Consider the following 14,865-nt stretch of genomic DNA (forward strand, 5'->3'; position numbering starts at 1 on the left):
AGGATGGAAGGCTGAGTCAACCTTGAGCCTGGTGAGATTCGAACTTACAGTAATTGCAGACAGCTGGTGTTAATCACAATGCTATCAGTCTGCTGAGCCACCAGGCCCAGTAGAAAAATTAAGCTTGACTTAATTTTGAAGGTTGACTCAGCCTTCCATCCTTTCTAAGGTAGGTTAAATGAGGACCCAGTTTGTGGGGGCAATAAGCTGACTTTGTATAAATATACAAAAGTATGAAGGCTATTGCTTAACGCATTGTAAGCCACCCTGAGTCTACGGAGAAGGGCGGCATATAAATCAAATTAAAAAAAAAAAGCTGCAAGAAACCATCTCTTAACAGGAATATTGTTGTATATATGTCTTTGAAGTATATGAGCCAAGTATATAACCTTTGGTAACATATAACATTATGAAGAGTAGAAGGCACAGGACAAAAATTGTTGTAGCTCCTTGCGCTACTTTGTCATCAAAAATGTTATTTTTAATTTATGGAACAATCATATTAGCCTCAAAAAACTGGAGTTGCCCAACTTTGGTAAGAATGTCTAATTTTTACCCCAAACGTAAAATAATGTATTTGATAAATACATTAATAAAGCAAGACAAAACATTCACACAAAAGCTTGATGCATTAAAGCATCTGCAGGCTTTGCACCCTATGCTTATTTACTGTATGTGTAAAGTTTACTAAAGGTTTCTCTGAAAATACTTGTGCATGCACAATCAGGTACATCTTTTGAAGTAGTTGACCGGGCCTTCCAAAGGATGCAGCTGATTTAATGTGTTGAGCAGGAGTGCTTCAGTCAGGGCAGCATGTTTTGTATTAAGTATGTAATTCTCATAATTGCAGTGTTTGACCCAGAGAGCAGCCATGGTGGTGATGTTCAAAAAAGGTGTGAAGAGTTAATGCAAAGGAAGAGCAATGTTTGTATAAAATGAAGAGATTTTTACTGACATTGATTTAGAGACATCTTCAGATACATCATCTCTACAAAAAAAACACACCCTCAGTTGTTTTAAATGCTATTACGGGCACAGTAAATTAAAATGTAATTAAGACACAATAAATACAGTTAGGCTAGATTCCAAAGCTATTTAACAGGGGAATTTGGTTTAAATTAATGTTACACTGAGATCAGGATTATAAACAAGTCAGAGTGAAGTCTGGCTACTAGTGAGTATCCAAATATCAATATTAAGACCTGTTTTCTTTCATGTAACCAGATGTGTATACACTACTAAGCCGCTTAATTGAAAAACACCATTCTGTTATATCTGTAGTCAAGCTATTACAGCAGCCACTAAGGAAAGTCCTTCTATTTGATACTAATTCTTCAGACTGAAAATTAAAATCTGGCAAATTTATGCCCACATTCTATCGCTCTCTCGGATAAACAAACACTTAAGACCTGGCCTGGAGGCATTCTGTACCATCAGACACTGAACAAAATTATCCAGAACTGTACTGCATTTTACATTCAGGGGGAGCGTTTCAACAGAAGTTATAGTTAGTATAAAATAGTTCTGAATTCCTTGTGTTTAGAAAATTCTTACTTTTGACAGCTGAGGACTGATTGCAGCTAGAATACCTATTTCAACAATGTTTCTAGGGCAAAGAAGAGGATGTTTAATCTGAGGCTTCCTGAGGCTTGGTTGAATTAAAAAAAATGTTTTCACTCCCAGTTTCTCAATGGTGCTTGGTTTGGTGGAACATATGGCCAAGTGCTACTTCTCAAAAGTAATCAAAGTAATACAACTTTTGAGTTAGCGTAACTTAGTGATTCATCATCGCCCAATATGCACATCTGCATTTATTCATCCAAGGTGTCTTTTTCCAACAGGGAAGCAGGAGTCTCCTATTAGTGTCATGTTGAGGCAGCAACAATACAGGTGTCCTGAAGGAGAAGTAGCAGAGAGAATGAGAGGCTGCAGAACCTTCTCCCTTCCCCGGTCAAGTACTGTATGCATGTATGAAGGGTTGTTCATAAAGAACTGGCCAAATGACAGTTGGACTGGAATGCCTGAGCAACCATCATCCAACAGCTGTAAGTGGAGCTAGAAAATCCCCCCCCCCCGCCCAAAAAAAGGCCAGTGAGAATTGTATCAGGGCTCAGGAAAGGAGTAAACAAAGGAAATATGGCTACTGTGAAACAACACAGAGTATAAAGGAGGAAAAAGTGGAATTGTCTTCAGCTTATGGCTCAAAGAGGGCAATGAGGATTTCCTCTTCATTGTTCTCAAAAACGTCTGTTCCTAGGGGTGCTTTCACCTTCTTGAAAAGAGATGGAAGGTTTCTGATGTGGACTTCTTTCCTGAATTGTTCTCCTAGGGGCTTCTGTAAGGAAACAAAAATGAATAGGCAAACAATGCATAGAAATATTCCAACAAGAATTGCCTACGCTAAAATTGTAGAATTTCCTCCCCCCTCACTCCATGGTGTTATGACCCTCTGTGGAGACTTGTTCCTGTATCCTGGGTTGTTCAACATGGGCTGAGTTTAACTGGAATCAACTTCAAGTCAGTCAAAGCCAGAAACAAAGTATCAAGTGCTATATATTCTGTAGCAGTTAAGCAGGGAGTAGGTAATGAGCCATGGATGGCCTGAGAAAGATAAGTTCTGGAGAATATCTTGAATCATAGAATAATAAAGGCTATATGGTTAGAGCTCCACAAGTACCCAGTGTTTCTACCATCACAGTTTAGGATTTGTGTAACATGAGTCACAACTAATGGGCTGAACAGGTAAGCTCTGACATTGATTAAAGTCCCACAGAGGGGAAGAAAAACATGCTTATCCTTCTGAGAAATTAGATATCTCTGTTGCTTGACATCGTGTCTTACCCCTATGCAGCCGGCAATTAGGCGTTTGAAATGGTCCTTCCGCCTTTTGTCTGCCACCTTCTGAAGCGTTACGTTGAGTAGTTTGGAATCAAACTGCTCCAGGGAATCTTTCTGGATTTCTGGGACTTGTTCCATCACTGTTTTCAACTCAGCATAGCGTGGACGCTTTAAATAACAAAGAAGAATCAGGAGGGACCTTTGCCAGAAGAGAAATGGCTATTTCCAAAGAGGGAATTAACCACTGATATGTTCAGAACTTTGCATCCCACCAAAATGAGCCTTGGATTTGGAGTGGCACTAAACTGCAAAAATAGCAGCAGATATGGAAATAGATTTTCTCCTCCATTCCTTACCAAAGCTTCATAGATCTGGAAAGCCAAGTGGACAAGTGCTGCCATACAGCCATCATGTTGTCCGTGAACCTGTAATCCTTTCAGTACGCTTGTGAAAAACCAGGTCACTGCTTCAGGGATCATCATATTCTTTGTGAGCACCTATGGCAGAGAGATTGCAGTGAAACAAGATGGGGAAAAGGGGCTGTTTTCCAAAATTATGATATTTACCCCTATCTTATTTAATGCAATACCCTTTTATCACATTCACCACTTTGTATCCTTCTAAACTCAGTATCGAGGTACCTGTTTGAGCAATGGCCAGCAGAGTTGGGTGGTAGTTCTTTGACAGGACAAAGTATCCTTCCAGGAAAGGGATGTGAAGGCTGTAATTAGCAAAGCAGTACAGACATTCTTGGGGAAAAATAAAAAGAAAGTTAGACCAGTTACAGCCTTACAGGATTTTTCTGTCTTATGGGTCAAGGCACTCTTCATTATGGGGCAGAATTTAATTTAATTAATTTAATTTAATTAATTCAATTTATATGCCGCCCCTCTCCGAAGACTCAGGGCGGCTGAGTCTTACATTTTAAAATGGTAACATAAGAACTCTAGATGTTTCTTGAAGCACAAAAATATATTTCTTTGTCAGATGAATCAAGCAGAAAAAGATGAATCACCCTATTTCCCCACAGAACTAGCATTGGCCACAATATTTCTATATTCTTATAAAAAGACATTATTCATGATAAATTAATTTTTTTCACAAAAGCAATGGCTTTTAAGAGTGTTTAAAAAGCAGATTTTTACTGAATCTTCTGTATGTAATTTCTAAATTTACGGACATTTTTTCCCCCCGACAGGGATCCCACCCTAGGGCTGCTGGAATATAACTGGTAATGTAATGAGGTTACAGGAGAAAGAATGCTTTTTCTTTTCTTCAAAAACAGAAGAAAGAGTCCTTTCCTGCTGAATCAGGAAGAGAGTCTACAGATAGTCCTCAAAGTTATGATGGCACTGACAAAAAAGGATCCATGACCGATGTTCAAACCATTGCATTGCCTGCAGTCATGTGATAAAAATGTGGGCCTGTCTGCATTCACGATTGCCACCCCATCACCACCAGTTTATTTTTGTTATCTTCTTTGTCAAGGAAGAGGCAGGATTCCCAGGCAAGCAGGCCAGTTGAGAGCTACGGGTAGGGTGGCTAATTCTGTGGGTGGGCACTAGGGAGCATGGGGCTTGAGGCTGGCAGGTGCTGGGAACAGTGGCATGAGCCACGACTGCTGAAGGCCACTGCCAAGGAGTGCTGCTAGCAAGCCCCATGATCCCTAGCTCCCACAGCAACCCCTTGGCCTGTAGCTCTCATCCACTAGTCTGCTTGCTGGGGACTCCTGGGGACTGTTCTTACAAGGAAGTCATGTGAAGTCCTCACTTAATGGCTTCCATGATCCTGGGGTTATGTTGGCAACTGGGACTGCTGTAATTTCATACAAAATGACAGTATATGACTGCATTTTTATCTATTATCTATCTATCTATCTATCTATCTATCTATCTATCTATCTATCTATCTATCTCATCATCTATTTTGAACAAAGATGTTCAGAATTGCTCATCTCCTGAATTTATTCTAAAAAAAATATATAGGGGGCTAAAATAAAAGAACGAATTCCCCCAAATAATGAGTAGCAGGAAGAAGTATTATCAGACTATATTTCCACGAGTTAAAGTGAATCCTTCAATTCGACAATATTGAACCAGAGTTTCCTTACCTCTTGTTTCATTAAGCATTTGCCCAATTCAGTGAGCTCAGAGCTGGTTGATGGAGTCACCTCTGTGGACATCATCTCCTCATCTATCAGAGAAAATAATGTGAATAAGATTCATTATTAACCATATCTTGATCAGATATCTGCAGATGTATCAAAAATGCTGGCAGGACACACACAGAAATGTATTTCTTCACAGTTCCGTTTATCTTGAAGTCATAGTACCAGAAAGTGTCAAGAGGAGGCAGATGACCTATAGAACAGCAAGCCAAAATATGAATCTCTGGGGATAATCAATGTGAGAAAAAAAACTGCAGTGAAGAAATACTGCTCTTGGAGCCATGGATCATTAAGATTCTTACATCCATTTTTGGGCTGGGATATTGTGTCACTGATTCCTGAAGTGTTGCTTTGATTCCTTGCTAACAAACTACTGAAGTGGTTCCTAAGTCCAAAGGTATTTATAGAACAAGAAGAATAACCTTTTAAAAAAAATTAAGTTAGCCACAAAATATTTATACATGTAGGACCAATTCAATTCAAATCTCAAGGGTAGCAGAATGAACAAGACTTTTACCTACCGTCTCCATCTGCAGTAACTGTATTATTCTGCTCAGCACCTTTTTTTGACACACAGCAAACAGCTACAAATACATCAAAAAAAGATAAATATCAGTCAATGAGACACGATGCCTTCCTTTCAAGAATTCCTTTCAATATCATTTAATTTTTACTTTGCAAAACTTTGAAATGCATCTTACACTGAAAAATCTCAGTTCATTAAAAAAAAAGGAATGCAAATCTTTTTTATATTAAGTGAACAAAGCAAAATGTGATTTGGAGCATTATTTCCTCTAAGCCGCTTCTGATATCACCATGGTAAGAGCAAGGAATTCCAACTGTTCAAATGATTTGGACATAATAGTCAAATGATAAAAGCCAAGGAAGAAGAAATAAGGCCAGACTCTACATGAATGTGTATTCTGAGAAATTCCTTATTAAACTATCACACACTACAAGACATGCTCTCAAACAATTTTGATCTAGTATTTAGTAAATGAGAATATGCTGTAGAAAATGGCTGATGCTCTTTTCTTGCTGCTTATTTGTCACTATCTTTTCATACTGGAGATCAACATCCAAGAACAATGTTTGAAAATAATTAGGCCTATCTTATTAACCTACCGCTGATAAAGGAACATCTTGACAATCATAAGACGAACAAGAGCATTTTTGAAAATAAAAGAAAAATAGAGAATACTTAGGTAATCCGGTAGCTGTCAAGTATTGTAATATCTAAATTCCTGTAAAAAGTACTAATAGCATTCCTCCTGCTTAGGGAAATGTGTGTCCATATATTATCATTTCACCCACCAATTAGATCCATAACTTCTCGGGTGAGCAGTCTAATCAGTTGCTCTTCCAACATCTCTTGAGATTCTGGATTGTCATCTACTGTATCTTCATCACTGTTGAATAATAAAGGAAACAGATTTTAGGACGGCAACAGAAACCTGAGGGGCACAACAGATGCTGACTATTATCATATTACCAATACTAAAATATTTATTTATTTATTTATTATTTATTTATTATTCATATTTCTATGCCGCCCACTCTCCGAGGACTCTGGGCAGCTTACACCAAAGAGAGTATACTAAATAGCATATTGCCCCCAACAATCTGGGTCCTCATTTTACCCACCTCGGAAGGATGGAAGGCTGAGTCAACCTTGAGCTGGTGAGATTTGATCCGCTGATCTGCTGAACTAGCAGTCAGCTGAAGTAGCTGCAGTACTGCACTCTAACCACTGCGCCACCTCGGCTCTCATATTAATGAAAGATGGGTCATCTGATCCATATAGTGATGCCCAACCTGTACTAAATGAGACGGCAATAGGATCAGGATCATAGCTTTAGGATATAATATCAACAGCATCTGTGGCATAAGATATTTTTATATTTTTTTTAAAATTCAACTTGTTCAAGTATAACTGATAGGTAGGTTGTTGTCTAGGAGTAGCCACCAAGTGGAAGAATCCTTTCCATTTTAAAAAAATGCTGGTCTGTTTTTAAATCAATTCAGAGGGCTGGTTCAAACCTTTAAAAGCTCTAAATAGTTTGGGAATGAGGTAACCAAACATCTTCCAAATGAGCCGTTCAGGTAAGTCAGTGTGTTGATAATCTTCTGGGGTTCCACAATCAGAGATTAGACAGATAATCAGGGAAAAGCTTCTGCATTATGCCACCTTAGTTTTGCGTACTTCATGCAAGAACATCTGTCCAGTGCCAAAAGTAAATAGATTTTTAATTCGTTTATCTACTTTACTCTGACATTATTCTTGTCTTAGGAAACCTTACTGCTTTATGACCATAGTTGACCCTTTCAGAAAAGGCTACTTCAAGCACAAAATGCAAAAAAGAATACAAAAAGAATAAAACGTAATTTTCAAAGAGCAGTCCTCTTCTGTTGTTTAAGCCTTAGACTTACCAAATCAAACTCCGCTGATTGATAACTTGCCATTTCTGAGTCAGCCTCTGGCAAAAAAAAAAAAAAAAAAAGCAACATGACATAAAGGATTTCAATGATATACTGTATACCGGAGTTTTGTATGTTCTACATCAAACCACTTCAAACTCAGTGACAGATAAAATTGAATTTAGTGACCTGTTCATGCTATGCAAGTCACCAAATTTACCTAATTTATTCTCCTTTGGTTATGCTCTATTCTTTACAAGAGTTATAAAAAGTACTGAAATCTTTGCAAAACATCTTGCTCAGCTGCATTTTTCAGAGTTTTAAGTATTTTGGAGGTTACTTTTATATACCTATGAATTTCACCGGGTACTTTAGTGGCCGACACTTCTCAATTTACTCTGCTTTAAAGGGCATAAAGATGATATCACATTACACGTAAAATTTATCCAGAAGTTTAATGCCAGAGAGAGAAAACCACATGCTATTACTGATATCTCCAGTACAGAGTCTATTCTTAGTACTTGTCATGAAACAACAGTACAACGCTGTTTTCAATAAATTTCTGAGTTGTCAAAAAAACTCAAGTATACTATAAGGAGGTAACAATAGCTAAAATATTATAAATCAATAAGGAATGCATCCCATATTAAGTTTGGGATCATTTTAAATCCTTACCAAAATCTGCTTCTATAAGCTAAAGCTTTAAGCAATAGTAACTAGTATCTATTAATGAGAGAAAGACGTGGGGAGTATGCTGTTTGACCTGGACGCCATCTTTCTACTTTTGTGCCTTCAGGCCTGCCACAAATTCTACTGTGGGAAAGTGGGAGGGGGGATTGTGCAGAGTGAAGAAGATACGTAGTCAAAATAGAATTCTTTTAGAAAGTCAAGGCTATTGTGCCCTGTAGCTGTGCTGAGAAGAATGAGGAGGTATCTTCTGTCCCGGAGGGTACTTGATTGGTTCGTGTGATGGACATGTGGGTGAGGGCCAAGGACTTGAACTTTCTTTTGGGTGAGGAAAACCCGGAAGCTTTCAGATTTGGGGTTTCCCAGATGTGCCAATATGACATCTCTAATAAAAGTTAGCTTTGAGGAACTTCAAGCCTTGGAGTTTGATTTTGTTGGGGGTGTTACTTGGAACCCTGACATATGCATTCTGTGACTGGGTTTGGGTCATTCCTAATCATATGCAAAAATATCTCTAGGAATTTTGCCACATCACACCTAGCAAAATCCTTTGCTTAAGCGAAGGATGCTTTCAAGGATATTAGCTCCATGACAAGTACAAGGAAACTGAAAACAGATGTGATCTTGTTTTTTTAATCCAGCATTTTCAAAATTTCACCACAAAAAACTCACTCTCAGTATTCTCAGACACAGTATTTTGTTCTTACCATATGTAGGTAGGTGAACAGTGGTCCAAGTATAGGGCAGATCAAAGATTCGTAGTGTTCAGGTGGGCAGGAGACAACCAAAGGTTTCACAAAAACACCTTACATGAAACTAGTTAAAGAAGTGGAGCAGCAGAAATACACATCTATATTTCCCCCATGGAAAACCATTAGATTCATCCAGTCATGGCGATTTCTGTTCTTGAACTGATAATTTTGCTCCCAGATACCTCAGAAGAGGCAGATGCACTCATCTCTGAATTTTTCATAAATCTGATTTTTTCCAACACCCCTACCCCAAAAGACATTCTATTCTCAAGGAAAGAATGAGAGAAATCTCATTTAGAAATCTAAATCAGGATTTTACAATGCACTGATATGGCCATAGTCCACTAGAGGCATCATGTAACAAAATTCAGTACGTAAGTGTAGGATGAAACAGCTAATAAAACCATACTTGCCTTAGTAGACTACAAGTTCTACAAGTCTGATCTAAATGGGATCTCTCTTTCCTTTTGGACAGTGAAAAACATTGGATAAACGGATGCAGATGTTCAGTAGGATCATATACCCACTGAACATCTGCATCGTGTTAGAATCATAGAAATGTCTGCCTTCATTCTGAGCTATTCAAACTGTTTAAAAACCTTGGGAGGTTTATGTTCTAGTCTGATACAAGTAGTCCTTGACTTGTAACAGTTCATTTAGTGACTGTTCAAAGTTAACAACAGCACTAAAAAAAGTGACATGACTATTTTTCACACTTACAACGGTTGCGCATCCCCATGGTCACGTGATCAAAATTCAGACGCCTGACAATTGACTCCTATTTGTGACAGTTGTCATGTGATCACATTTTACGACCTTTTAACAAGCAAAGTCAATGGGGAAGACAGATTCACTTTACAACTAACTTAACAACTGCAGTGATTCACTTAACAACCGTGGCAAGAAAGGTCATAAAATGGGGCAAAATTCACTTAAGAACCATCTCATTTAGCAAAAGAAATTTTGGGCTCAATTGCAGTCATAAATTGAGGACTACCTGTATTATCTAGGTTGCTTTTAGGTTTTTTTTTTTACGAATTAGATCTACCGGTACAATCTATAATGGATCTGATCAGTTGCAGAAGAAAAGTGTCCTAATTAAGAACAAGACTCAAGCTGGGACATTGTATGGAAATCAAAACAAATTTGGAAAGAGAACTATAAATAAAAAGCAGACAAAGGATACGAAGCATAGGGCGGAGTCTGTAGTCAGGAATATTGTCCAGATTGATGAAGGCTGAGTTGAGGAGCTCAGCTGCTAGACCCTCAACAACATAGAAATCTTGCTGCATGGATGAGCCAGCACTACCCAGAATGTGGAAACTGCAATTCAAAAAGCACAGTCTAGAAGAGCCAAAAGGTACTCTGCTTTGAAAAGCTTCCTTGTACTTTATCTGCGCAAAATAAAGTTGGCATTTTGTATCAGGCCAATTTCCATCTAGCCCACCTACATTCCTTTCTTTTTATAGACGTTATAACAATCAGTTACAAGAACATATAAATCCAGCTGGGTCAAATAAAGATCTTCCTTGTCCCATAGTGGAAAAGTAGTAGAAAGCCCACATGTGAAGTAACATAGCATTATGGAAAATCCATTAATTTCTTACCAATTGTCATATAGTGTACAGAAGAACCCCTGCATCCTTTCCAAGACTGTTTTGTAAACAGGAGAATCATAAAGTTCCAGCAAAGGCTGGGGGAGACCTAACAAAAGAGGAAATACTATCAGTGGAGAGATTCATCTCCTCAGCAGTGACCTGAGCAGTTCTGGCTACCAAAAACAGAAATTTACTTGTGGATGTCTGGAATAGGTCAATTTGGAGCATGAATGCTTTTAATTTAAAAGTTGAGAGAAACGGCAGTAAAAATGTGATACTTTCAGAGAGCAGTTATGAACAAAACAATATTTTTTCTTGATTTTTTATAAAATAACTTAATTATAATCATGCTTGTGCAGACTTCTACCTGCTTGAAAACTAATGTAACTCATGATGCACTGAAATCCAAATACATTTAGAGTAGAAGTATCTTCCAGACATAATACAGTACATAACATAATGTAAATAAATCTTTCCAGGCTTATCTGCATTATAAACTTTATATAATAAAAATTATTTGTAAAACAGAAGTAGCTTCAGATCCTTATCCCATACACAATTACCTTGTTTAATAGAATGTGATGGGTATACCATAAGTATTTTGAAAGAACACTTTTGTGTGTTGAGTTTTTTGAAGAGTGATCAAGTCAAATTATTTAGCAATTTCCACCTTATTTATTAAAACAGCTGGGGAGCTGGGATCAAATAAACACAATTTAAAAAATACTTTGACTAGGGATAAGCAAGTTGTAAACCAGTCACATGCTGGTGTTCATTTCTTTGCTGCAGGCAGTTTATGTGATTTTGGTGCAAGTGGACATCAACATTTTTCTCTGTAAAATTATTCTGCCAGTAGGCAAGGATAAATAGAAACACTCCTGAGAAAACCAGACAGAGCTGTAAATATATGAGGGGAGCTTGGCTTTGGTTTGAAAGGAAATAACATCCCTCCAAAGTTGGCAGACATGACTACCGTGTTTCCCCGAAAATAAGACCCTGTCTTATATTTTTTTGAACCCTGAAATAAACGCTTGGCCTTATTTTCGGGGAGGTCTTATTATTTTGGGGCACATGGAGCAAGATGGGGCTCCTCTTGCTGTCTTACCTGATTTCCAGCTCTGTGTTTAAATATTTTCGGAGAGGGCTTATTTTTTGGGGGAGGCTTATTTTAGCGCAAGCGCTCAAAAGCCCGAGTGGGCTTATTATCAGCGGATGTCTTATTTTCGGGGAAACAGGGTATTAGCTGTTCTAGTCTGCAAGAAGAGACCCTACAGAAAATGAGTAGACATTATTGTCCTTGCAAAGATGGATCAAAGACTCACCATTTTGCTAGACCAGTTTCTCCAGTTTTGATAACCAGTATAAATTTGCTAAATCTCTTCCTGTATAAATCCACATATAATACAAAACGGCAAGCAAGCATTTGAATTCCTAGCAGTTTAGAGAAGTCAAGTTCAGGCTGAATTTGGAAGGAAAAGTCAGGATTTAAACTTGAATTCTAAAAAATCTGAAAGTCTGTAAAGGTCACGTAAAAGTACAGCAAAACCATGATTCAACCTTATTTAGTGGACATGAGATACAATGGACATTTCTATATGAACATTCTCTGCTGAAATAAGGGATTTGCTGACTGCAATGTAGACTGAATGAAGTATTTTTGCTAAATTATATTTAGTTCTTTTGCATAAATTTGTCATTTGTATACTAATATCATCATGCAAGAGATCTATATCATCCCAAATGATGTATTTTGCACTGGTTATAAGATGACATCACAAATGATGTACTTTCAGTTTCTATGGATGTCCCCTTTCCTCAAAAGGCCCATTAACAGAGGCATTACTGCATGTGATAACTGTGCTTCGATGACTCGGAGAAGGTGTATGTGGATTAGTTTGATTGTGTTGCACTTGAAAGCAAGGAAAGCAGTGCTGGGGAAGAAAGGGGCATATTTATGTCATATTTGCCTTGCCAGACCATCTGAAATTTGTTTCATTCAAAACCTAAGAAAATCAGAGGCTCTGGGTTTTAGTTTGACTGGACCATAATTTACTCCAATTTGGCTCAGCCTAATACAGATATTCCTCGACTTACAACCATTCCTTTAGTGACTGTTTAAAGTTACAACAGCACTGAAACATCTAATTTATGACTGTTTTTCACCCTTATGACTCTTCAGCATCCCCATGGACACGTGGTCAAAATTTGCCTGCTTGGCACCTGACTCATATTTGTGACAATTGCAGTGTCCAGGGTTCATGTGACCTTTTACGACTTTCTGACAAGCAGAGTCAATGGGGAAGTTAGATTCACTTAAATGTAACACTTAACTGTACTACTAATTTAACAACTGCAGTGATTCACTTAACAACTATCTCAAGAAAGGGCATAAATGGGCCAAAACTCACTTAACTGTCTCTCTTAGCAACAGCAATTTAGGGCTCAATTATGACCGTAAGTTGAGGAATACCTGTACCAAGTGACATTTCCACTCTGGGCTTCCCTGTAAGAAGCAGCTACTTACCAAGGATGGCATTCTTCTCCACTTCCAGCATATCAAAGGCCTTTGCAAAGGTATCTCCCAATTTAGCCACCATCTCTGGCATATACAAATTGTTGTGGGTCCTGAAAGAAAATGTGATATTTTACAATCACAAGTTGAATCTAACAATTACCCTGACAGTGGAAGTCCGGCTTCAGCTTGTAAACAGCTCCTGTATCTGGTGAGGAGGAAGGTGAGACCAAGCACTTGTGCATGGGATCCCCCTTCCTTAGCAATAAAAAACATCCCTGCCTTGGGCATATGGAGAAATCTCCAGTTTGTGTGGAGGATTCATGTTACTCCAGACAACATTTTGCTCCAATTTGCCTGGCCTTGGCCCTCTGAAGCGCTGGCTGCAAGGACCCATGCAGGACACACTGCCTTCCTAAGGATGGGTCACGGTGCCTAGAATGGCAGGTAGCTCTGACAGAATGCAGCAGCTTATGAATACTCTCACATGCTACAAGCAATGTTGTGGCAGAAAGATGCCCCCCCGAAAGGCAGGACAACTCTGCGTTAACCACACCATGCTGCCAGGGAAGAACCTCCATTCAGCCTAGGGTGACTTCTTTCTTGCCATCCAGGCTAAAGAGGGACCCTCAGCAGCTGGATGGACCATCTGAGTGGGGAGGAAGGGTCTCTGTCTCACCTACCTCTCTCCTTTTGAGACCTCAGACCTCCACTCAGGGCTTCGGTAACTGCACAGCACAAATTCTGCAGCCAAGGGGCCCAACAGCCTTCGCCAAAACTGCCTCTGTGCCTGCTGCTAGAGGCGATCAGACTGTTCCCCCTAGAGCAGCAATCCCCCAAAGTAAGAGAGTGCAAGGAAAGAAAGGACTAGGTCGTTGGGTGGCAGGGGCAGGCCTCTCATTTGCTCTCCAGAGTCTCAGCTGTCATTTTTAGAAGTCTCTAAAAGAAGTCTCTATACTTGTGAAGAAACGGGACCAAAGTGAAACCAATTGCAGCGATGTCTGCCTGAGCTTGCAGAGGGCCTGGAACAATAGTTCTGAGGTGTGAACTGCCCATTCATTTCAAAGGGTGCTAACAGAGGCTGCAAGAAAGGAGAAGCATCACATTATGAAGAGAGAGTGACTATTTCTTTTGGTTAAGCCTTTAAGCACCAGAATAGGGGCTTAAAATCATATTGCAATAGATAAAATGGCTTTTAAGCCAAAACTTTTTTTTAAAAAAAGATAGAATATGTCTATGGAGATTCTCAGTCATCAGGTCATGGTTGTCCTAAAGGTGCTTTTTTTCAAGAGGCAATTGGACTTTCTGTTTTTTCTCATCCAAAAAGCTTCTTCAGCTCTGGAGAAGCTTCTTGGATGAGAAGCGAAACGTCTTCAAAGAAAAACCAGAAAGTCCAGTTGCCTCTTGAAAAAAAGCACCTTTGGGATAAAGATAGAATAGGATTTCCAAACTCGTGGAACTAACCAACATTAGATTGGGCAGCATGGTAGTAACAGTGCCTGCACTGGCATAAAACAATACATCCTGCTCAAAGCTTACTGCAAAAGCTATCCTCACTATTGCTCTAGGGAAAATTGAAGGAGGGAGAGGTATGAAGAAAATGCTCTCATCGTTAAGATTTTTTTGGAAAGCCATTAGCGCCTTCCAGATTGGTGATATGGGACATTTTTCTGCTATGGATATGGATGTGGTAGCTGTTCCTTGAACTGCTGTTGCTATGTTAGATTTGTGGTACCATTTATTTTAATTTTATATGGTATTGCTTTTGGGTTGTAAACTGCTTTGAGCTTCACTGGATTGAACAGCATGTACTGTTGCAAATAAATATGTAAGTCATCTTAAGTTCCTAGAGGACAAGGAGGGATGTAAACCTGGTAAATAAATCAGTAAGAA

The 14,865-nt window shown here is 38.8% G+C and overlaps 1 protein-coding gene across 2 annotated transcripts in view; it reads right to left on the reverse strand.

The window, feature by feature from the left end:
• Positions 1-925: 925 nt before the first annotated feature.
• The window catches only part of XPO5 (exportin 5), a 39,040-nt gene continuing 25,100 nt past the window's right edge, over positions 926-14,865 (reverse strand). The window contains exons 21-33 of one of the 2 annotated variants that reach the window (XM_034428095.3): positions 12,985-13,085; positions 10,470-10,566; positions 10,049-10,185; positions 8,818-8,915; positions 7,436-7,482; positions 6,320-6,414; positions 5,527-5,589; positions 4,949-5,031; positions 3,480-3,587; positions 3,195-3,335; positions 2,842-3,006; positions 2,270-2,335; positions 926-1,895 (exon numbers count right to left, since the gene is read on the reverse strand). In XM_034428095.3, coding sequence (XP_034283986.1) covers positions 1,866-1,895; positions 2,270-2,335; positions 2,842-3,006; positions 3,195-3,335; positions 3,480-3,587; positions 4,949-5,031; positions 5,527-5,589; positions 6,320-6,414; positions 7,436-7,482; positions 8,818-8,915; positions 10,049-10,185; positions 10,470-10,566; positions 12,985-13,085 — 1,231 coding nt within the window. In that variant the 3' untranslated portion in view covers positions 926-1,865. Of the gene's footprint in view, positions 1,896-2,167; positions 2,336-2,841; positions 3,007-3,194; positions 3,336-3,479; positions 3,588-4,948; positions 5,032-5,526; positions 5,590-6,319; positions 6,415-7,435; positions 7,483-8,817; positions 8,916-10,048; positions 10,186-10,469; positions 10,567-12,984; positions 13,086-14,865 lie in introns of those variants that run through there. The other variant, XM_034428094.3, reaches the window with a different exon arrangement.

This window comes from Pantherophis guttatus, chromosome 1, assembly GCF_059756535.1.
Source record: "Pantherophis guttatus breed Tessera chromosome 1, ASM5975653v1, whole genome shotgun sequence".
NCBI lineage: Eukaryota > Metazoa > Chordata > Lepidosauria > Squamata > Colubridae > Pantherophis > Pantherophis guttatus.